At 42.4% G+C, this 25,968-nt stretch overlaps 1 protein-coding gene across 1 annotated transcript in view; it reads right to left on the bottom strand.

Moving 5' to 3' along the window:
- The window catches only part of LOC126412543 (myogenesis-regulating glycosidase), a 237,326-nt gene that overhangs the window by 106,995 nt on the left and 104,363 nt on the right, over window positions 1-25,968 (bottom strand). Inside the window, exon 2 of the mRNA XM_050082188.1 lies at window positions 21,870-22,003. Coding sequence (XP_049938145.1) covers window positions 21,870-22,003 — 134 coding nt within the window. The remainder of the gene's footprint in view (window positions 1-21,869; window positions 22,004-25,968) is intronic.

Below are 25,968 nucleotides of genomic sequence, written 5' to 3'. Positions count from 1 at the left end.
AAAACTGAATTTTTTTATCAAATAGTTCTTGCAAAATAGTTTTAGAAAGATTGCAGGGAGTGCACCTCGATACTGTCAGAACACTGAGTTGCCAAGCGGTCAAAAGCGGGCAAATAATGGCGACCTTCCCTTCCGAACAAACGAATGAACTCACCCATCACTTCCGACAAAAATTCGTCACTGCGCACCGATCACTGTATCCCGCGCAGACTCTACCACTGCTACTACTACTACTACATGGTGCAGCGCGGGAACTTCCTTATTTAAAAAAAAAAAAAAAAAAAAAAAAAAAAAAAACATAAAACAGCAACTGGAGGAGATATTAAATTACCGCTCTTTTTATAACCAATTGAGGATGGGCCCGCCTTTTTCCAAATATGTTTCACCGTGACTGTGGCATCCTCAGTGGGTTTTTTATTATTTTCCTTGAATTTTACACTGTGTATGCGCTATGGCTGCCAACCAAATTCAGTCACAGATCTAGATTAGTACGTCAAGCCGTCATTGTGTATTTTGCTAGTTCTGAGCTGTGACGAGTTCGTTTTGTGTAACATACGTTTTATTATTATTATTATTATTATTATTATTGTTATTTCTTTCTTTTCTCAGACGTTATGTCTGGTCGAAAATGGAAAGTGACGCGGACCTTGATCAAGCGTGACTTCCTTTTAACTGTACGGTATATGCTATAGTGCATTTAGGAACTTTCGGGTAATTGAACATGTATCAATAGTTACGGATTTCTGTAGATGTATATATAAGTTTGGATGTAGCTGTATTGCATTGATGTACTGGTGGATATTGTGTGGTATGACTCCTGTAGTTGATAGTATAATTGGTATAATGTCAACTTTATCCTGATGCCACATGTCCTTGACTTCCTCAGCCAGTTGGATGTATTTTTCAATTTTTTCTCCTGTTTTCTTTTGTATATTTGTTGTATTGGGTATGGATATTTCGATTAGTTGTGTTAATTTCTTCTTTTTATTGGTGAGTATGATGTCAGGTTTGTTATGTGGTGTTGTTTTATCTGTTATAATGGTTCTGTTCCAGTATAATTTGTATTCATCACTCTCCAGTACATTTTGTGGTGCATACTTGTATGTGGGGACATGTTGTTTTATAAGTTTATGTTGTAAGGCAAGCTGTTGATGTATTATTTATGCTATATTGTCATGTCTTCTGGGGTATTCTGTATTTGCTAGTATTGTACATCCGCTTGTGATGTGATCTACTGTTTCTATTTGTTGTTTGCAAAGTCTGCATTTATCTGTTGTGGTATTGGGATCTTTAATAATATGCTTGCTGTAATATCTGGTGTTTATTGTTTGATCCTGTGTTGCAATCATGAATCCTTCCGTCTCAGTGTATATACTGCCTTTTCTTAGCCGTGTGTTGGATGCGTCTTGATCGATGTGTGGCTGTGTTGGATGATATGGGTGCTTGCCATGTAGTGTTTTCTTTTTCCAATTTACTTTCTTCGTATCTGTTGATGTTATGTGATCTAAAGGGTTGTAGAGGTGGTTATGAAATTGTAGTGGTGTAGCCGATGTATTTATATGAGTGATTGCTTTGTGTGTTTTGCTAGTTTCTGCTCGTTCTATAAAGAATTTTCTTAAATTGTCTACCTGTCCATAACGTAGGTTTTTTATGTCGATAAATCCCCTTCCTCCTTCCTTTCTGCTTAATGTGAATCTTTCTGTTGCTGAATGTATGTGATGTATTCTATATTTGTGGCATTGTGATCGTGGAAGTGTATTGAGTGCTTCTGGGTCTGTGTTACTCCATTTCACTACTCCAAATGAGTAGGTCAGTATTGGTATAGCATAAGTATTTATAGCTTTTGTCTTGTTTCTTGCTGTCAATTCTGTTTTCAGTGTTTTTGTTAGTCTTTGTCTATATTTTTCTTTTAGTTCTTCTTTAATATTTGTATTATCTATCCCTATTTTTTGTCTGTATCCTAGATATTTATAGGCATCTGTTTTTTCCATCGCTTCTATGCAGTCGCTGTGGTTATCCAATATGTAATCTTCTTGTTTAGTGTGTTTTCCCTTGACTATGCTATTTTTCTTACATTTGTCTGTTCCAAAAGCCATATTTATATCATTGCTGAATACTTCTGTTATCTTTAGTCATTGGTTGAGTTGTTGATTTGTTGCTGCCAGTAGTTTTAGATCATCCATGTATAGCAAATGTGTGATTTTGTGTGGGTATGTTCCAGTAATATTGTATCCATAATCTGAATTATTTAGCATGTTGGATAGTGTGTTCAGAGCAAGGCAGAACCAGAAAGGACTTAATGAGTCTCCTTGGTATATTCCACATTAATCTGTATTGGCTGTGATGTGATATTATTTGAATTTGTTTGGATATTAAGTGTGGTTTTCCAATTTTTCATTACTATGTTTAGGAACTGATCAATTCAGGATCTACTTTGTATATTTCCAATATTTGTAGTAACCACGAGTGGGGTACACTATCAAATGCTTTTTGGTAATCAATGTATGTGTAGTGTAGCGACCTTTGTTTAGTTTTAGCTTGATATGTCACCTCTAAATCTATTATCAGTTGCTCTTTACATCCTCGTGCTCCTTTGCAACAGCCTTTTTGTTCTTCATTTATAATTTTGTTCTGTGTTGTATGTGTCATTAATTTCTGTGTAATGACTGAAGTTAATATTTTGTATATTGTTGGTAGGCATGTTATGGGGCAATATTTAGCTGGGTTTGCTGTGTCTGCTTGATCTTTAGGTTTCAGATAAGTTATTCCTTGTGTAAGTGTATCAGGGAATGCGTATGGGTCTGCAATGTAACTGTTAAATAATTTAGTTAGATGTGAATGTGTTGAGGTGAACTTCTTTAGCAAGGAAATTTGCTATTTTATCTTTTCCAGGGGCTTTCCAATTGTGAGTAGAATTAATTGCTTGGGTGACTTCATGTTGCAAAATTATCACTTCAGGCATTTGTGGTATCATCTTGTATGTGTCTGTTTCTGCTTGTATCCACCGTGCATGTCTGTTATGTTGTACTGGGTTTGACCATATGTTGCTCCAGAAATGTTCCGTGTCTGTTATGTTTGGTGAATTATCTATTTTAATGTGTGTGTTATCTATTGTATGGCAAAATTTCTTTTGGTTTGTGTTGAATGTTTGGTTTTGTTTCCTTCTACTTTTACTTTTTTTGTATCTTCTACGTCGTTTGGCCAATGCTTGTAATTGCTGCTTCTTTTCATCTAATTGCTCTATCGGTTGTTGTAGTGAGATTTTACCTAACCTTTTTCGTTTTTTTTCTGACATTTCATTTCTTATAAATTGTGTTAGATGTCCGATGTCTTTTCTCAGTTTTTCTACTCTGATCTGTAGCCTGTGTTGCCCTGCTGGTTTTGTGGGTTTCTTCTGTGTGTTGGTTGGTTCTGATCTCTGCCTAGTGTGTATATTTAGTGTAGTGAGTGCTCCTATATAAACCAGTAGTTGTAACTCTTCCATAGTTGTGTTTTCATTTATTTTGTTGTGTATGATTGTGTTGATAGTTTTTATTGTTGTTTCGACTTGTGGGTTATTCGGCGGTCTATGCAAGAATGGTCTAATGTCTGTATTTGTGTCTTTGTATTCTATACATGTCAGCTGACATTTTTCTTCTATATATAACATGTGTGTCACTTTGTGTTCTATTTGTGCTTGTTCTGGTGGCTGTCTTAAGATTTCGTTTTCCTCTGATTGTTTAATTGTTGCGTGTTGTTCTTTGTTTGTTTGCTCTGGGATGTTTGAGTCCATTACTGTATTTTCTTCTTCTTCTGATTGCACATTATTTTGTTCCAGTATTTGTTGTACTTGTTGTTTGATGTTTTCTAATTCTGACTGGGGTATCCTGTTATTTTTGATTATTACACGGATCTGATCAGCTAGTCATTGTTCTGTTACAAATTTTAATTTTGGGTATGTGGTAATAAATGTTGTGTATACTTGTGATCTGTATCCAGTTGTGTTGGTCCCTAGGTTTGTTGCTTGGTAATAACAGAACATGAGGTGTCGATTAACTTCATCTGACCATCTCATCCTCTGTCTTTGTTTTCCTTCTAGGGTGGTTGCAGGAAGCATATCCTGCAAAACACCTATATTGGGGTTTAAATCATTTTCCAGTTGGCTAGCAGTGTCGTTACCATTGTGGGCGGGCATAGGGTTCAAGCGTCGTCCCCGACCATGACGGCGCTTGTCCGAGGCTTCTTTAGTTCTGTATTGAACCAACTAATCACACTAAAAGTGGGTTAGCCCTATTAGTGGTTTGTTCTTTTCGCCGCCTTTTACGACTGGCAGAACATACCGGAAGCCTATTCTTTTCCCGGGCCTCCACGGGGTTTATTATTATTATTATTATTATTATTAGTTGAGCTGACAATTTTCTCCAGTATATTGCGTCCTGTTATGTTGCTGTGACTTGGACACACGTTTCACTGCAAGAATTTACGTCTCTCAGAACACGTGACCGCCTATGCCACCTCCATACTCATCGAGAGAACTACGGGCTATATTCGTATAAACATATGTTACAGATAGAGTGCTGAAGAAACTGCAAAAAAGGGAAATTTAAGGAGATGGGACCTGGATAAACCGACTAAACCAGAAGTTGTACAGAGTTTCAGGGAGAGCATAAGGGAACAATTGATAGGAATGGGGGAAAGAAATACAGTAGAAGAAGAATGGGTAGCTTTGAGAGATGAAGTAGTGAAGGCAGCAGAGGATCAAGTAGATAAAAAGACGAGGGCTAGTAGAAATCCTTTGGTAACAGAAGAAATATTGAATTTAATTGATGAAAGGAGAAAATATAAAAATGCAGTAAATGAAGCAGGCAAAAAGGAATACAAACATCTTAAAATGAGATCGACAGGAAGTGCAAAAAGGCTAAGCAGGGATGGCTAGAGGACAAATATAAGGATGTAGAGGCTTATCTCACTAGGGGTAAGATAGATATTGCCTACAGGAAAATTAAAAAGACCTTTGGAGAAAAGAGAACCACTTGTACGAATATCAAGAGCTCAGATGGAAACCCAGTTCTAAGCGAAGGAGGGAAAGCAGAAAGGTGGACGGAGTACATAGAGGGTCTATACAAGGGGGGATGTACTTGAGGACAATATTATGGAAATGGAAGAGCATGAAGATGAAATGGGAGATACGATACTGCGTGAAGAGTTTGACAGAGCAGTGAAAGACCTGAATCGAAACAAGGCCCCGGGATTAGACAACATTCCATTAGAACTACTGACGGCCTTGGGAGAGCCAGTCCTGACAAAATTCTACCATCTGGTGAGCAAGATGTATGAGACAGGCGAAATACCCTCAGACTTCAAGAAGAATATAATAATTCCAATCCCAAAGAAAGGACGTGCTGACAGATGTGAAAATTACCGAACAATCAGTTTAAGTCACAGCTGTAAAATATTAACGCGAATTCTTTACAGACGAATGGAAAAGCTGGTAGAAGACGATCTCGGGGAAGATCAGTTTGGATTCCATAGAAATATAGGAACACGTGAGGCAATACTGACCCTACGACTTATCTTAGAAGCTAGATTAAGGGAAGGCAAACCTACGTTTGTAGCATTTGTATGGAGTGTAGTCTTGTATGGAAGTGAAACATGGGCGATAAATAGTTTGGACAAGAGGAGAATAGAAGCTTTCGAAATGTGGTGCTACAGAAGAATGTTGAAGATTAGATGGGTAGATCATATAACTAATGAGGAGGTATTGAATAGGATTGGGGAGAGGAGAAGTTTATGGCACAACTTGACTAGAAGAAGGGATCGGTTGGTAGGACATGTTCTGAGGCATCAAGAGATCACCAATTTAGTATTGGAGGGCAGCGTGGAGGGTAAAAATCGTAGAGGGAGACGAAGAGATGAATACACTAAGCAGATTCAGAAGGATGTAGGTTTGAGTAGGTACTGGGAGATGAAGAAGCTTGCACAGGATAGAGTAGCATGGAGAGCTGCATCAAACCAGTCTCAGGACTGAAGACCACAACAACAACAGAGTCCTGCATCTATAAATCTACTTTTACAAACTGTAGTATATCTGCTACTGCATTGATCACGTAATCATTAAACTGAAATTCCGTAGGTGGTTCTGCTTACCTGTGAGTGACATCAGATGCCTTGCCTCTCACCTCGTTGTACGCCTAAGCTGCTGCATCATTGGTTATAATGTGTTGTACCAGCGTTCCAGGATAAGGTGCTGCCTTACTATCTCCCATTAACCGAACTGGTTGCCTTACGCCTAACGCCTGACGCCCAGCTTCTGGTGCCTGCTGCCTGACACACGATGCATGACGCCTGACACCTGATTCTGATGCCTGACACATGACGAGCAACGTCCAACGCCTGACAGCCCTGTGAGAAGCTGACACATGGATATACACAGTAGTGCAACTGAACTAGGAGTTTACAACCAGACTGTAAGTACAAGCAAATTTAGGAGCAAGATCATGTGATCAGAAGTATTTCTATCTTTCATTATTAGAGGGTAAAAGGAGGCTTCTGTGGTATTAATACGTCTTCCTACAATGTGCTAAACATTTCTCAGTTATTAGGGAGGAAGAAAAGACCAACTCACGAACGCTCTGGTTTGTTGTCATTACTGGAGAACATGGACAACCTTGTTATTCAAACTGGTTCAAATGGCTCTGAGCTATGGGACTAATCATCTGAGGTCATCAGTCCCCTAGAACGTAGAACTACTTAAACCTAACTAACCTAAGAACGTCATACATATCCATGCCAGAGGCAGGATTCGAACCTGCGACAGTAGCAGTCGCGCGGTTCCGGACTGAAGCGCGTAGAACCGCTCGGTCACCGCGGCAGGCCACAACCTTGTTACTGATACTGATAGTATGAATTACTCCAACCATGGCACGCTTCTTAGCAGGATGAAAGTGTGCTTATACTCCTCACGGAACTGTTTTGCAATAACATTAAGGTTGTTAAAATATGTGGCCTGCCAGGAGCAACTAGAGAAGGGGCAGTCTGTAGTGTTAGAGAGGGAGATGTGTGGATTATTCAACTTATCTTTTCTATTTTTAAGTTATCAGTCTTCTGGCTGGTATGATGCGGCCCGCCACGAATTCCTCTCCTGTGCCCAGCTCTTCATCTTATCTGTTATCTACGCCGCAGTTTCTCCAAGTCTATCACTGCGAGATGTGGTGTTAAGGTAAAGATACCATTTCTGTTACGGGGGAATGACAGTTTCACATCAAGAGAAATACTGGAAAAAATCGGTAAGAAGCACTTCAAACCATCTCAGGAAAATATATACGTTCTGTAGCTATACCACGTGAAGTGGAATTAGCCGACGTTAAAATGCCAACAATATTGGAGCAGCTTAATGTCGACAACGATCACCATTTGGATTTGGACATAACGCAAGATTTTGCTGGAATTTTTTAACAGAGTAGACATATGCGACGATCTAACATGAGACTACAACGTCTGCTTCGAAGGAGACTGCCACGTAAACAGTAATGTGCTTGTGGACAACGATAAGACAGTTGGAATAGACTGCAAGCGGTACAACTTTTGCTGCTAATTGGGAGACCGGTCTCTTGCAACAGCAAGTCCTACAGGAGGATACCAAATCGTCGGTACTTGATACCAAGAAGAGCAATTGCAGACCAGACCTGTCCCTCAGGTTGCAACAGCAGTCGCAGAGGGCGTGGTATTGCTGTGCTGAGTCGTCAGTTCTCCAATTCCACTGCAGCAGCACGTGACACAGCAGTGTGCATTATGATTCTAGTTCACGGCAGTTGCAAATCGATAATAGTCATGTAACCGTACTGATTATTTATATAAGTGTAGGACGTAGACCTGTGCGGAATCGAAATTCGTCCAAATTGCTTTCCAGAACCAACGCCTCAATACAATTCAGAAAAAATCATACCAGGACCAGTGTGGTCTAGTTTAGCAACATTTCATGAGTGGTCTCTTCTTACTAAGCAGCGACCAGATGAGGTAAGTGAAGCGGGGTACGTTTATACCGGCAATGGTGATGATGCAGTATATTTTTATTGTGGTTTGAAGCACTGGCATGAAAAAGTTGATCCGTGAACACCACACGCTCTTTGGTTCTGCAAATGTATGTTTCTCGTTCATGTAAAGAGCACTGACTTTGTGCATACTATCTGTCGAACATAAAATGCAATAATTACAGTAAACTAAACTCAAACTAAACTCCTCCCGAACAGGCCATGAAGGCCCAACGGTACCGACCGGCCGCCGTGTCATCCTCAGACCATAGGCGTCATTGGATACGGATATGGAGGGGCATGTGGTCAGAACACCGCTCTCCTGGCCGTATGTCAGTTTCCGAGACCGGAGCCGCTACTTCTCAATCAAGTAGCTCCTCAGTTTGCCTCACAAGGGCTGAGTGCCCTTGAAGTGTTAAATATTGAACTTTAGACAGATATCCCGAACAAAGATATGTCATCTGAACAACATGTGGTTGAGGGTGGTCGTCTCTGTAAAATTCGGTTCCAGGACGAGGTGAGCGCATTACCCCATCCGTGAATACACATTTCTATCTGTGTTAAATGTGCACTCCCATTTCCTCGTGTGCTGCGTATTGGGAGCCTGTACACCTACAGCTAGAGTATTAATTCAACGTAATTAAGACATTATCAGCAGATAGTGTATTTTTTGCCTTTGCAACATGTTAAACTCCACAGTTCATAAATTAATGTGTGTCTGTTGTAAAGCAGAATTAATGTGTTTTTTTAAGCAAGTTCACATACGCAATTTGTAACCCTACCCATAACTATATATATACATATGTATATATTTATATATATATATACAGGGTGAGTCACCTAACACTCCCGCTGGATATATTTCGTAAACCACATCAAATACTGACGAATCGATTCCACAGACCGAACGTGAGGAGATGGGCTAGTGTAATTGGTTAATACAAACCATAAAAAAATGCACGGAAGTATGTTTTTTAACACAAACCTACTTTTTTTTAAATGTAACCACATTAGTTTTGTTAGCACATCTGAAAATATAAACAAATACGTAATCAGTGCCGTTTGTTGGATTGAAAAATGTTAATTACATCCGGAGATATTGTAACCTAAAGTTGACGCTTGAGTACCACTCCTACGCTGTTCGATCGTGTGTATCGGAGAGCACCGAATTACGTAGGGATCCAAAGGGAACGGTGATGGACCTTAGCTACAGAAGAGACTGGAACAGCACATTACGTCCACATGCTAACACCTTTTCATTGGTCTTTTTCATTGACGCACATGTACATTACCATGAGGGGTGAGGTACACGTACACACGTGGTTTCCGTTTTCAACTACGGAGTGGAATAGAGTGTGTCCCGACATGTCAGGCCAATAGATGTTCAGTGTGGTGGCCATCATTTGCTCCACACAATTGCAATCTCTGGCGTAATGAATGTCGCATACGCCGCAGTACATCTGGTGTAATGTCGCCGCAAGCTGCCATAATACGTTGTTTCATATCCTCTGGGGTTGTAGGCACATCACGGTACACATTCTCCTTTAACGTACCCCACAGAAAGAAGTCCAGAGGTGTAAGATCAGGAGAACGGGCTGGTCAATTTATGCGTCCTCCACGTCCTATGAAACGCCCGTCGAACATCTTGTCAAGGGTCAGCCTAGTGTTAATTGCGGAATGTGCAGGTGCACCATCATGCTGATACCACATACGTCGACGCGTTTGCAGTGGGACATTTTCGAGCAACGTTGGCAGATCATTCTGTAGAAACGCGATGTATGTTGCAGCTGTTTGGGCCCCTGCAATGATGTGAGGACCAATGAGGTGGTCGCCAATGATTCCGCACCATACATTTACAGTCCACGGTCGCTGTCGCTCTACCTGTCTGAGCCAGCGAGGATTGTCCACGGACCAGTAATGCATGTTCCGTAGATTCACTGCCCCGTGGTTTGTGAAACCCGCTTCATCGGTAAACAGGTAGAACTGCAACGCATTCTCTGTTAATGTCCATTGACAGAATTGCACTCGATGATTAAAGTCATCACCATGTAATTGCTGATGTAGCGACACATGAAACGGGTGAAGGCGGTGACGATGCTGTATGCGCATGACACTACTTTGACTCAGTCCACCGGCTCTCGCAATGTCCCGTGTACTCATGTGTGGGTTCATGTCAACAGCAGCTAACACACCAACTGCACCCGCTTCTCCTGTGACGGGCCTGTTATGGACCCGTTTGCGTGCTACGACCATACCTGTTGCATACAGCTGGCGGTAGATGTTTTGCAATGTGCGGCTCGTTGGATGCTCTCTGTCCGGGTACCGTTCTGCATACACCCTGCAGGCTTCAGCTGCATTTCGTCGACACTCGCCATAGATGAGTATCATCTCCGCCTTTTCAGAGTTCGAATACACCATGGTCACAGTTCCTACAACACTGCACTATCACAGACGTCTGGTAACACGGTGTACTACAGTTGGTCTGCGTGCGGAGACGAATGCAGAATAACAATAGCAGCAAGCGCTACATGCGGACACTGCGACAACTAGACCACACCACAACAGTGCACTACAGCCACACTCATAAACACGATCGTCATCGTAAACATGTCCCTGCAGATGCTGCTCGCCGACCGTGGCCCGTGTTTGTTGTAACACGCAACTGAACGCCGGAGGTTTCAAGCGTCAACTTTAGGTTACAATATCTCCGGATGTATTTAATATTTACAATGCAACAAACGGCACTGATTACGTATTTGTTTATATGTTCAAATGTGCTAACAAAACTAATGTGGTTCCATTTAAAAAAACGTAGGTTTGTGTTAAAAAACATACTTCCGTGCATTTTTGTATGGTTTGTACTAAACAATTACACTAGCCCCTCTCCTCACGTTCGGTCTGTGGAATCGGTTCGTCAGTATCTGATGTGGTTTACGAAATATATCCAGCGGTAACGTTAGGTGACTCACCCTATATATATATATATATATATATATATATATATATATATATATATATATATATATATGTGTGTGTGTGTGTGTGTGTGAGAGAGAGAGAGAGAGAGAGTGTGTATAAAAAGTGCTTTACTAAGCCTCTGAAGCATATACAGCATCGCTCAGACTATGAGGTAGAGACCTTGTCTGTAAATCCGCGTCAACAAGCAGTATTTACATCGCCAACGGTATATGTGCTACAATTGTTACGTAAGCTGGTAGGCTTGCTAAAGTGCTACATACGCGAACTTTGTGATGTATTATACATGGAATGACATTGTTTGAGAGCTCTATGTCAGCACAAGCAGTATTTACATCGCCACCGGTATATGTGCTACAGTTGTTACGTAAGCTGGTAGGCTTGCTAAAGTGCTAAATACGCGAACTTTGTGATGTATTATACATGGAATAACATTGTTTGAGAGCTCTATGTCAGCAGTTTCGCCTTGTTGTTGATCACTAACATCCGTGCATCTCCACCTTCCTGCTGCAGTCAAACACATGAGAATTGGACAACTGATGACAAATTAATATCACTCAGTTATAGCAGGTTCCACTCATTGTATTCGAACACCCAATCCGGTAATTTGTCTCCTATACTTGTGTATTGTGACTGCATCAATTCTGCTAGGACTGACCCGGAACCCCTCTGTAGTTTATCTTCTCGCATGCAGCCAGACCATTAACTTTTATATTCTGTCTGCATACGGCTATAATAAGCTACTCTGTCTCGGACAGAAGGGCTATATTAAAACAGAGGAAGCGTTGTTATCCACAGTATCGTCGGTGGTACAGCCTGTCCATCGCTATTTGCTGCTCAGTCACATAAATCGCGATTATTATTCGCTGTCATTTTTTTCCAAAATTTGCCACGGCGCCCTTAATTTATACATAGCGCACGATTTCTGCCTCACGAAACTTCACTACAAATCAACATTAACGGAATCAACCTGCATCGGTATATCTATAAAGTTTTTCCTCGGTGGAGGGTGACGATCGCTTGGAAGTGACATCTCTCATATACAGCGACAAGTAGAGTTATGTTATACGATAAGACAGTTAGGGTTGGCTGCTTCATATGGGTGACCTCCAATTGTATATATTACATGTCTTAAATCACAAGCCCAGTAGTGGGCAACGTTACTGGTAACCACGTTATATGTTTTATAAAGTGACCAGACACGTGAATGAACTTGGTATGACCTGGCTAGAGACCACTACAGAATGGATCGTGTGTTTGTTCCCTGTGCAAGGCTGCACGAACTAGATGAACTTTCAACTGCTCTGTTGTGGAATATAATTCGGCTACTCTTGGTAATTCCGTACCGCTAGTTGCTGCAGTAATCACATTATTTTTCGTGTATTACGACGTCAGTTATCTTCGCCTCTGCGAACCGGCACTGTCGTGTAACCACGCTACAATGGTAAAATCTTATAATATTTACAGCTATTTTGTTTAAGTTTTGCTTACTAGCAGTCCTGACATGGGGGATGGGGCGGAGGGCTTGATATTAAGCGCATATTTCAGCTGGAGCAGCATCATGGCCTGGTAGAATCTCTATCGTCATTTCCGGTTGTGATCCACCAATCTTTTTTAGAATACGACGACTTTCTCATCTACAAATGGTTCAAATGGCTCTGAGCACTATGAGACTTAACATCTGTGGTCATCAGTCCCCTAGAACTTAGAACTACTTAAACCTAACTAACCTAAGGACATCACACACATCCATGCCCGAGGCAGGATTCGAACCTGTGACCGTAGCGGTCACGCGGTTCCAGACTGAAGCGCCTAGAACCGCACGGCCCTAATGGCCGGCCCTCATTTACACATCTATACGTTATAGAGAACAGCATCATTTTACTACGTGTTGTGGCAGCTTTTTGGCCTTTATAGCTGTGGAGGGCGTCATACAAAGTCTTGCGTTAGGCGGATTATGATAGCTCTCTGTGTCTGCAACGCGTACAAAATCTAATTTTCGTGATGATTTTGTTTATATTATTATAAACAGACAATTTAAATGCGGCAATACTAAATTTGTGCTTGTAAAGTGTGAGGTGTCTCGCAATATATAATGGTATGTTGTTTTTTCAGAGATATCGACTCGGACATTGTCTTTGGAAATGTCACATCTCCCTCTGTTACAGTCTTTGGTCGTGTTACGAGCTGTAGGCCATATGTGCATGTGTTGTCCAAGCAATATTTTGAAAATAAAAGCTTATTTCTCTTTGCTTCGTTTCCTAATAATATGTGCATGTGTTGTCCAAGCAATATTTTGAAAATAAAAGCTTATTTCTCTTTGCTTCGTTTCCTAATAAGACAAATGTGTTCCGTGTGTGTTTGTGATGCTGTAGTTGGGTACAGATTTTTATTTTCCCAACCCATAAATTGTGGAAATGTAACTACACGCATCGAACACTAACTTTACGTATTTAACAATGTGAACAGCACTGCCGACGTATTCTTTTTTTTAAATATTGTTAGCAGTAATATCAGACAAATACAGTCCATGAAGCTTTTAGCGAGACTTCTGACAGCAAACTGATTATTTACACGGTTCTTGGTAGTCTGTGTTATTTGTAATAACAGCAATAGTTGGCAATGAATAGCTTCGCTTATAATAGTTCTACTGAATAAGACCATGCAGTATTACAAGGGCAAAAGCACATCTACTTTATGTTGTATTCACCAAAACAAGTAGAGCACCTGACAGAAATGGTAGCAGAAAGCGAAACCCCTTCACAGAAAGTATTTGCTGTACAAAGGTAGCTTGCTTGCACGGTAGCGATGGGTTTGGTCGAAGGGCTATATTAATTAGAACGCAGATAAGACGTGCATCAGAATAACAAACAAGTAAATACGTGGCGTCGAATCGTAAGGCGCCCCGGGAAAAAAAACTTATAAAAAACTTAATTTTCGGAGATAAAACCAAATTTGCACATGAAATACTTTGTGGTTGAGAAATGAAGGTACATTACAAGAGATGCTGGAAGTGGGCTCCCCACCTGCATATACGAGGGCCGTTCAGAAAGTAACCTCCGGTTGATTTAAAAAAATGCACCAAGTTAAATAAAAATATTTTAATATATACATCTTACAACTACATCTTTGCACTATTTTTCTACATAGTCTCCATAGCGATTGCGGCACTTATCGTATCTCTTCACAAGCTTTGAAATTCCTTCTGCATAAAAATCATCCGCTTGTGCCTGGAGCCAGCCTGTGACCGCATCTTTGAGCTCTTCGTCGTCATCAAACCGCTGTGACCCGAGCCATTTCTTCAAATGCATGAAGAGGTGATAATCACTTGGCACCAGGTCTGGGCTGTAAGGTGGATGGTTGATAACGTCCCACTTGAAGGACTCAAGAAGGGCCGTTGTTCTGCGAGCAGAGTGAGGACGGGCGTTATCGTGCAAAAAAACGATACCGGAAGTCAGCATACCACGGCGTTTGTTCTGTATAGCCCGTCGTAACTTTTTTGTTGTTTCACAGTACACGTCTTGATTAATGGTCGTACCACGTTCCATGAATTCAACCAACAACACCCCTTTGGCATCCCAAAACACCGTTGCCATCAGTTTTCTGGCAGAAAAATCTTGCGAGGCTTTTCTTGGTTTGGTAGGCGAATTTGAATGTGCCCACATCTTTAATTGTTCTTTTGTCTCAGGATTCACGTACTTAATCCAGGTTTCGTCACCGGTCACGATTCTGTTTAACAATGGTTCTCCTTCGTCCTCATAACGTGACAGAAAGTCTAATGCAGAGGCCATTCTTTGAGTTTTGTGGTGGTCGGTAAGAATTTTGGGCGCCCATCGTGCACAGAACTTACGGTAACCCAATCTTGCTGTCACTATCTCGTACAAGAGAGTCTTAGAAATCTGTGGAAAACCAGTAGACAACTTCGACATTGAGAAACGTCGATTTTCACGAACTTTTGCATCAACTGTCTGAACGAGTTCGTCAGTCACCAATGATGGTCTACCACTCCTCTCTTCATCATGAACGTTTTCTCGTCCACTTTTAAATAAACGTACCCATTCACGGACAACTCCTTCACTCATAACTTTTGGTCTGTACACGGCACAAAGCTCACGATGAATAGCTGCTGCAGAATATCCTTTGGCTGTAAAATACCTTATGACAGCACGCACTTCACATTTGGCGGGGTTTTCTATTGCAGCACACATTTCAAACTGCCACAAAAACTAAACTAGCGCAGGTACGACGTTCACTCGACCACGGCTTGATGCCGACTGACCTGTTGAGTGCGTGAACGCACAGATGGCGTCGCTACTCCCCCCACAACCCGCACTGTCACCAATCGGAGGTTACTTTCTGAACCGCCCTCGTACATTTCAACAAGGCGCTGCACATGGCAGTATTTTAGGCTTTTGTCACGGTCAGTGTGAACTGCAGGCTTGTACAGATACATGCCTGCTTCCTTGGCATCTCTGTGACATGCTACGCGATGGTCCAGATTCCTGCGATAAACGGCGATGAAACTTCATGAGTGGCGCCAGCAATCATGTTTTTACCTTACCCGCACTTTCGACCGATTGCTGCGGGCCTGAGAATGCGGTCCACTACGTTATGTGATTTCCGCCCCAGTATTGCCTCGCCACCACCGTGGACTAATGTATGTTGAGCCTCATCCGTCTAGGCAGTATGCCCCAAACGTTCGTAGGTGGTCTTCCTATGCGCATGTGAATCCTTTTGTTCCGAAACTTGCTCTCGGATGTCCATATGAGACAATGGTTTCCGTCACCTTTAACAAGATGCTGGTTGTGAGCGGTACGACTGTGTACTATCTGTTGTTGTCCAGTACTAAACTGACTAGCGACCTGTTGCAGTTTAGCCTGCCTCCCTATTTGTCGTTACAATACAGTTTATAACAATGTGGCTGCAACCCTCCACACGTTACTGTCATGCCATCGATCCTGAGAGCGGCTGTCTTAGTAATCCTGAATAGTGTTTCGTCTGTCTGACTCGTGCATCCCGTCCGGATTACCTAGTCTCCATCAAGTGCGCTGAAATGCGACTGTCACACAGGCAGGCAGTGCAGGTAGAACATTGATCAGTGTCACTGGCTCTGCTTTTCCAACGTTGCGTCTATTACTACTTCAAATCGTCATCAATGAATTTCTTTTACCATTGCCTTTGGGTAGGTATGTCTTAGCATGTTCCGTTAATAGGACGTAATTATATAACTAACTGAATGGATTATGGGCAGCATGGGGTAACTTGTTGTGTCAGGCACCATTGAGGGTCATAAATGGAATCAAAAGAAATCTGTTTTTATTGCTGTGAAACGGTTTAGAATTGACCGACGTGTTGTCAAGGAAAAGACCACAGAATGAGAAGACCGTATAATTTTAAGATTTCCAAGATGGCGTGTTCATTAAAAAGCAAGAAAGGGGGCGTTATGTTCAAACTTGTTTCCCGGTAACACCGTCGCAGGAGAATAACTTTTTTCTTCTTTTTCAGAGTCTCTAGATTGGTGTCACTGTTGCCTAGCCAACGTAAGAAACTAAATCCCTCTGACAATCGCCAGTAAAACAGCAGGAGAGGTCATCGCCGCCTCATCTGTATGGTTAGCGTGGTCTAATAAGGGTGTAATGAGTATAAACGTATATATTTTTATATGTGCTACGTTAACGTAAACACACATCTTTGTGGTGGTTGCTTTTTCTCCGCGTCGAACGGTCTTCCCATGAACTCGTCACAAACTTTACAATCTGATGTTTCCTGCATGTTCGTAACAGCACCACTAAGTGGACTACCCCTGTCAGTATTGACGAACCGTTTTCCGTCCAAGCATCCCCGCTTCGACACCTGACCCACTGCTCCGGAGAAAATGGGCACTACTGGCTTGTTCTTGCCACATATACTTGGAAGTACTAACTAACCTAAAAACATACCACTCCCAATAGCTGTAATTGTTAGTCTCTAATGAAGTAATTGCTGATGAAATGTTTTTTAGCATTCCGCCCTTAGTCACCAATAAAAGTATCTGCACTTGTACTCGCTACACCTTATATTGTATTCGAGAGGCACACTGAGTAAGGAAATGAAAACGAAGGGAGCAGCCCACCCTGATAAGCTGTTTCAACACAGGGTGTTAGTGCACGGACTGAATGTAATGTGCATGGTAGGCCAAGAGACTCAATGGGAGAAACTTTATTCTTCCAATAAAATTTTTTTTTTTCAATTTTTCTCTGTACGGAGTGACAGCCATTTACTGAAGAATCATGACCAGCCTACGCCTGTACGGCGCTGGAGACTACTGGATGCCACTGCCAACCCACACCTTGTTGGTGAGCGCATCGTTCTCATAGTCAATAACGCTGACAGTGTGACGGCTTGGTGAGGAGTTGCTGACGGACTCATGTTTCGACAGAATCTGGCCTCTCTTAGCAGCCACCACTCGACCTGTTTAGATGTGCATTCCCATCCCCCTCTCTGCCAACATGCCCCGAAATCTGTTGGTGGCCTCCCTGGGACCATACTTATAACCCCAGTGGTAGATTTTCTGAATAAACCTGACACACCGAATAGTTTCTGAAAAGTACCAACCCTGCTGTTCCTACTCAGTAACTTCGCACATTCCTGGTCCTTGATGCCTGCTTCCAGCAGTAGCCTTAAACATGAAGAACCCTGAACAGTAAGAAACGTCATGCCAAAAAAGTTTTCGTAACTTTTTGGGAAACAGCGATTTTGTAAGCTATACAAAATTAGTGAAAAGCAGGCTGGATCGCGATGGTTATTTCATTTAAAATTACCGGTTTCGGCCCACTCTTAGGCCATCTTCAGAATAGCATTGTGGAAGATAGATAACATGCTAGTTACATAAAGAGGTCAGTGACTTAAAATAATTTATACTTATTAAAATCTAAGAATCGTTATCCATCCTGTTTACCTTTGACAGCTGTGATCGACCTGTCGTTACGGTAACACCCGTCGTCCTTGATATATATCTTTGATGGTCCGCCTCCGTAGCGTAGCGATAGCGTTTCCGCCTACCACGCAGGAGGCCCGGGTTCGATTGCCAGCAGGGGACTGGGTGTTGTGTGTCCATCATCATTGACCAGCAAGTCGCCGAAGTGGCGTCAACTAAAAAGGACTTGCAATACGGCGGCCGAACTTCCCCGACGGGGGCCTCCTGGCCAACAATGCCATACGATCATTTCCATTTTTTTATATCTTTGATACTTGCTGGCCAGCTTAACTATGATGTCTCCATGTTGGTGGTGTATGAGTGTCTGTAGATAGCCAGCTCAGACCAGAAGAGGGCGCGAATGTTCTACTAAATTTCGTATTATTCAAGAACACAGTGTAGTTACTGCGTAATTATCATAGATGATAATTATTTTACATAAATGCATTTGTTTATTCTGTACAAACATTCTATTGATTAAATAGCCGGTCTATGGATATATTATACCGGTTAAATAAATTATTTCCGCCAGATGATACCACAAGAAGTAAGAGAAATAATTTTTAAATAATCTTATTACAGTTACTCACTACTTTTAACAATCTGTTCTGACCTATAGACACAACTTTTTTATAATTATTCACTTTCAGGCAAACTGTATCTCCAAATTATATGTAATTTATGTTAATCGTTCCTCATTGGCTGACATTGACGTCATATGAGGTGCAACAATGAAGTAACGAGACTGATTTTGTTTGCAAGATGTGGCAACCCTGCAGGCTTGCATAGGCACATCTTTGATCTTGGTCTATAAGCTGCTTCTAGTCCAAGCGGCACATCGATGCAACTGGTTAGTCGTGAGTAGTGCTGTAATAAGTTAACACGTATTTGTGTCTCTCGTCACGGAAATGGAACTGCACAATGTTGCGCAACGTCATGCCATTTCATTTTGCGTTAAATTGGGTGAAAACATGACTACAACTTACGGTTAGCTTCAGAAGGCTCTTGGAGAGGAGGTTACGTTAAGAGCTCAAGTTTTTCGTTGGCATAAAATTTTTAGTGAAGGCAGAACGAATGTTGAAAATGAAAATCGCAGTGGACGACCATCAACCTCACGGACGGATGTCAATTTGGCCAGGGTGCATGAACTCGTACGATCTGATCGAATATTATCTGTGAAAATGATTGCAGAAGAACTGACCATCAATCAAGAAACGGTTCATGTAATAATGACTGAAGATCTTGGTATGAGAAAGATTTGTGCAAAAATGGTCCCCAAAAATCTTACACCACAACATCGAGAAACACGGGAAAATGTGGCAGCCGATCTGTTAGAGCAAACGGAAACCAATCCAGAATTGTTGAGCCGTGTTATCACTGGTGATGAAAGTTGGTTTTTTCAGTACGATCCAGAGACAAAACGCCAAAGTTCGCAATGGTGCTCAAAGGGATCACCCAGACCAAAAAAAACTCGCATGTGAAAGCCAAAAGTGAAATGCATGCTTGTGTGCTTCTTTGATTCCAAGAGAATTGTGCATAAAGAGTGGGTGTCTCCTGGACAAACAGTTAACCAATATTACTACAAAGAAATTTTAGAAAGGCTTCGTCAAAGAGTTCTTCGTGTCCGTCCCAACATTGCTGATAATTGGATTCTGCATCACGATAATGCGCCATCCCATACTGCTCTGTCAGTACAGCAATTTTTAACCTAAAAACAAATTTCAGTGCTACCACAGCCACCTTATTCACCAGATATCGCTCCGTGTGGCTTTTTTCTATTTCCAAAAGTCAAAACGACGGTCAAGGGACACCATTTTCAAACAACACAAGATGTACGAAAAGCTATGACGAGGGCCTTGGAGGATATAACAGAGGATGAGTTCCAGAAATGATACCATCAATGGCAGAAGCACTGGAAAAAGTGTACGCAATCAGAAGGGAACTATGAGGGTGAGTCTAATGAAAACCTTAAATTTGTAACAACAAATCGAAATATCGCGCCGTTAATCTGTAAGTTGGTAAGAGTGCTACAAACAGCGTGCAGAATGGCCAGTAGGTGGCAGCATAGTGCAGATGCACACATACCGTCGCAGTATCAGTATAAAGATAGCCGCCCCACTTGCGAGTTGCACCAGGGAAGAACAGCGTTCTGTTGTTCGGTTTTTTCGTAGTGAAGGTGCGAAACCTATTGAAATTCATCGACGAATGAAGGTTCAGTATAGTGATGCATGTTTGTCTCAGCAGCAAGTCTACGAATGGTGTAGGAAGTTCGCAAATGCTTGACTTCAGTGGAAGGTGCTCCTCATCCAGATCAGGCACAACGAGTTGTGACCCCACAGAACATTGCAGCAGTTGAAGCCATAGTGAAGGACAACCGACGAGTGACACTGAATGACACTGCAGCATGTTTACAGATTAGTCATGGGTCAGCACACCACATTGTGCATGATGTGCTCCAGTTTCACAAAGTGTCTGCAAGATGGGTGCCACGGCAGCTGATTCCTGAAATGAGAGAACGACGTGTTGATGCTCGTGAAGAACTTCTTCGGCGCTTTGAACGAGAAGGTGATGGCTTCCTTGCAAGAATAGTTACTGGGGACGAAACCTGGGCCGGCCGGTGTGGCCGAGCGGTTCTAGGAGCTTCAGTCTGGAACCGCGTTACCGCTACGGTCGCAGGTTCGAATCCTGCCTCGGGCATGGATGAGTGTGATGTCCTTAGGTTAGTTAGGTTTAAGTAGTTCTAAGTTGTAGGGGACTGATGACCTCAGACGTTAAGTCCCATAGTGCTCAGAGCCATTTGAACCATTTTGAACGAAACCTGGGTTCACTTCCACCAACCGGAAACGAAGAGAGCGAGCAAGGAATGGTGCCATTCCTCATCACCAAAACCAAAGAAGTTTCGAACAGAACCATCGGCAGGGAAGGTTATGCTGACACTCTTTTGGGACGAAAAAGGCGTCATTTCGGAGCATTACATGCCTAGAAGGACCACTGTCACCAGTGCATCATACACAGATCTCGAAAAAAATCATCTGCGGCGTGCAATCAAATCAAGGCGACGTGGATTGCTGTCAGCAGGTATCCTTTTGCAACATGCCAATGCAAGGCCCCACACTGCCCGTACAACAGCTGCAACAATCACAGACCTGCAATTTGATTGTCAAGGGACACCATTTTCAAACAACACAAGATGTCCAAAAAGCTATGACGAGGGTCTTGGAGGATATTACAGAAGATGAGCTACAGAAATGTTACCATCAATGGCAGAAGCGCTGGAAAAAGTGTGTGCAATCAGAAGTGAACTACTTTGAAGGAGACAACACTAAAATTGACTAAAACGGTAAGCAACATTTTTTTCACATCAGTCTCATTACTTTATTGTCGCCCCTCGTAGAGCACAAACACGCCCTCACCAGATCTACGCAATGCAGCCCGGCCAACAGCAGTAGTTTCAGCGACTGAGGTCTACTGACTCTCCTGGACATCTTCAACTTCAGCTGATGGGTAATGACTCTTCAGTTTTAATAAGCATAAATTACTTAATTTTAGGTCACTGACTTCTTAATGTAACTAGCAATCGTCGTATCTCTCACAGTGCTGTTCTCAAGGTGGTCTAAGACTAGGCCGAAACCGGTCATTTTAAATAAAATAACCAACGCGATCTCGACTGAGTTTTCATTAATTTTGTGTTGTGTCAACAGTTTCCCCACCTCCTTTGCTGGTAAAACAAGAGCGATGAAAACATTTATCACCAGATTCGAGCTACTGCTACTTCTCTCTCTCTCTCTCTCACTCTCTCTTCCCTCCCCTTCAGAATTTCTAGATAGCAAGTGGCACTTGTGCAGCCTAGATTCATCATTTGTTGTGGCAGTGAGGGAACAACAGTCGTGCCGCCGGCACCAGCCTGCAGGCCTGGCTGCGGTACCTACTTGGCGGAGTCGGTGTCGGTGTCTGAGTCCTCAGTGCCGGTACCCGTCGCTGTGCCGCCATTGCCGGGCGTCAGGTCGCCGTCCGTGAAGGAGCTGTCGCTCAGGTCGCCGTCATGCGACGTGGTGGGTGTCAGCTGCAACATACCACGACACGGTGTCAAACCAATTGCAGGACAGTATCACTAGCGAAACACATGGCAAACACGACAGTACGCAGAATTTTCCTCAGGCAGCAGTTGCTCAGTGGTACGCAGGAGATAGACGGTAAGTAACTTATTTTTGATGGTACGTTTTTGGGATTCTAGCCCGTCTACATCCATACTGAAGAGGCAAAGAAACTCGTACATCTGCCTAATATAGTGTAGGGTCCCTGCGAGCATGCAGAAGTGCCGCAACACGACGTGGCAAGCACTCGACTAATGTCTGAAGTAGTGCTGGAGGGAACTGACACCATGAATCCTGCATGGCTCTCCATAAATCCTTAAGAGAACGAGGGGGTGGAGATCTCTTCTAAACAGCACGTTGCAACACATCCCAGATAAGCCCAATAATGTTCATCTCCGGGGAGTTTGGTGGCCAGCGGAAGTGTTTAAACTGAGAAGGATCTTCCTGGAGCCATTCTTTAGCAATTCTGGACGTGTGGGGTGTCGCATTGTCCTGCTGGAATTGCCCAAGTCCGTCGGAATGCACAGTGGATATGTATGGATACGATGCTTTTGTACGTGTCACCTGTCAGAGTCGTATATAGACGTATCAAGGGTCTTACATGACTCAAACAGCACACGCCCCACACCATTACAGAGCCTCCACAGCTTGAACAGTCCCCTGCTGACATGCAGGGTCCTTGGCTTCAATTCTGTCACGTCTTCTTCATTGGCCGTTGGTTCCGTGCTTGTAGGATCTTTTTCCGACCGCAGTGATGGCGGAGATTTGATGTTTTACAGGATTCCTGATATTCACGGTACATTGGCGAAATGGTCGTACGGGAAAATCGCCATTTCATCGCTACCTCGCAGACTCTGTGTCCCATCGCTCCCGCGCTGACTATAACACCACGTTCAATCTCACTTAAATCTTGATAATCTGCCATTGTAGCAGCAGCAACCGATCTAACAACTGCACAAGACAATTTTTGTCTTATATAGGCGTTGCCGAGCGCAGCGTCGTATTCTGCTTGTCTACATATCTCTATATTTGAATACGCATGCCTATACCAGTTTCTTCAGCGCTTCAGTGAACATCATTATCCTGCAATTCATGCTTAAATGCGTGGCATAGGGTTTTTCGAACCAATTCCGGACAATTTCTCTTCCGTTCCAGCCTCTAAGAGCGAGTGGGAGAAATCGGCACTTAAACTATCTTTTCGTAGTATCTATGATTTATTTTATTATGGTGATTATTCTCCCTATGAAGGTTGGCGATAATAAAATCTTTTCACATTCAGAGCAGAAAAATGCTGACTGAAATTTCGTGAAAGGATCTCGCTCCAACGCAAAACACTTTTGTTTTAACAATTGCCACCCCAACTCGATTATTATGTCCCTAACACAGTCTCCCAAATTTCGTGATAATACAAAACGAGCTGTCCTACTTTGAACTTATTCGATGTCCTGCATCAGTCCAATCTGCTAAGAATGTCAAAGCGCACAATACTCTAGCAGAAGACGGGCAAGCGTAGTGTAGGCACTCTCTTTAGTAGACCTGTTGCGTCTTTTAAGTTTCTGCCAGTAAAACGTACTCTTTGGATTGCCTTACAAAGTTATCTATGTGGTCGTTTTAATTGAAGTTGCTCGTAATTGTAATTCCTAGGTATCAAATTGAACCGCCAGCCTTTAAATTTCTGTGATTTATCGTGGATCCGAAATTAAGCTGATTTATTTTCCTACTCATATGGATGGCGTCATAGTTTTCATTATTGCGGGACTACAGCCGCTTTTGGCGCCATACAGATATCGCATTACGGCATTTTGCAGTTGGTTTTGATCTTCAGATGACTTTATTTGACGGTAAATGACAACATTATCTGAAAACAATCTAAGAGGGCTGCTCATATTGGCTTCTAAATCGTTTACATGGATTACGAATAGCAGAGGGCGTAAAAACACTTCCTTGGAGAACGCCGGATATCACTTCGGTTTTACTCGACGATTTCCCGTCTATTACTAAGTACTATGACCTTTCTGACAGGAAATCACGAATCCAGTCTTACCGCTGGAGCGATACTCCATCACATAGTTTGACTGGAAGTCTATTGTGAGGAACGGCGTCAAAAGCCTCCCGGAAACCTAGAAATAGGAAATCAGTTTGAGATCCCCTTTCGATAACACTCATTACTTCACCAGTTGTGTTTCACAAGAACGATATTTTCTTAATCCACGCTGACTATGTGTCAATAGATCATATCTTCGAAGTAATTCGTAATGTTCGAATACAGTACACGTTCCAGAATCCTACTGCAAATCGACATCAGTGATACGGGTGTGTAATTCAGGGGATTACTCCTACTTCCTTTTTAGAGTGCTGCTGTGAACTGTGCAACTCTCCAGTCTTCTGGTACGGACCTTTCGCCGAGCGAATGGGCGTGTATGATTGTTAAGTATGGGACTAATGTATCGTCATTCTCTGAAAGGAACCTAACTGGTACGATATCTGGACCAGAAGACTTGCCCTTATTAAGTGCTTTAACCTGGTTCGCTACATCCAGGATATCTACTCCTAAGTTACTGATGCTGGCAGTTGTTTTTAATTCGAATGCTGTAATATTGACTTCATTTACTTTGGGGAAGTAATGTGGGAAAACCACCTGGCTGTTCAATTTTGCGCCGACTAAACTAGTCCTCACGTGTACCGAGTAGTGGTCTCATGTGCGATCGCTGCCTAAATTCACTAATGCTGCACTGCTATAATTACTTATATATAGCGTGTGTTGTTTTCGTAAAAGAGCAGTAATTTGTGTGGTAGTCTTTGTTGTTTCGATTCTGTTTCAGTTCCGAACTATCCTGTGCAAAAGCTAAATGGGACAATTATTTCGTTCAAATATTAAGCTAGCATTATATCCTTTCTATCAAAACTTAACTGTAAACTGTGTTGCGTATGTACCGACCCGGTTACGATCCTAGCATTGAATTTCTGGATTCGTTAGTATCTACTGTGATACTCACACCACAGGGATTTTAAACCATGGCGTGTATTCTACAGGTATTCAGTTTCTCTTAACCTGTACCGCACTTCCCCAGCGTAAGATGCAGGAAGTCCGTCACGTACCGTTGTGCCGTCAGTGCTCTCCAACCTCTACTCGATATGTATGAAAATATCGATGTATCGACAGTTTTCCAAAACATATCGTTATATACCGGCTACATAATCCTCCCCGATATATCGATATCAAAATGGCAACATCGAGTGCTGATATTTTTATTATTTTTTTCAGAGTTTTCGGTAAATATTTGAAGTTGTTCTTTCGAAATTGTAGTAGAACATATTTTCATTGTGTGATGGAATCTTACTAGCTTTCATCACATCCAGTCCTCTTTGACTATGTGAAGCAATTATAAGTGGCAAAAAAAAAAAGGAAAAAAAGTCGCTTGCACTGGGGTGGGGTGGAGGGGGGTGCGGTATGAATGGAATAACAAGATTTCCGATGTAAAGAAGTACCACAACAGTTGCCAGTTACGTTAAAAACCAATTTTTAAGTCAACTAGTGTGCTATTTCTTGACATCGACATTCTTCGAAAACAATTGCTGCAAATAATGAACAAAAATCTAAACGACAAGGTTGGTATTTGCGGTGGACGGAGAAGTGCGAGAGGAAATGCTGACGTAACCGGCGCTCAGCGCTACCTTCAGAAACTGAAAAAGTTGAGCTTCATCACGCAATTATGACACTGCACCTGCTAAGTCACTGGCGCTGGCAAAAATGAAAAACCTGGGAAGTCAACAGAGAGTGTTCTGGACAAATCTGAAATGTGACGAAACCGAACGACGGACCCATCGGATACCTTTCATTGTGTCACATGCATGCAGTTACCAATGTTGGTAAAGCGGTTATCGTCAAGCGGGGCCGACCGGAGTGGCCGAGCGGTTCTAGGCGCTACAGTCT

Source organism: Schistocerca serialis, chromosome 7 (assembly GCF_023864345.2).
Source record: "Schistocerca serialis cubense isolate TAMUIC-IGC-003099 chromosome 7, iqSchSeri2.2, whole genome shotgun sequence".
In the NCBI taxonomy this organism is placed as follows: Eukaryota; Metazoa; Arthropoda; class Insecta; order Orthoptera; family Acrididae; genus Schistocerca; species Schistocerca serialis.
This window is presented reverse-complemented; position numbering and strand designations above follow the sequence as displayed.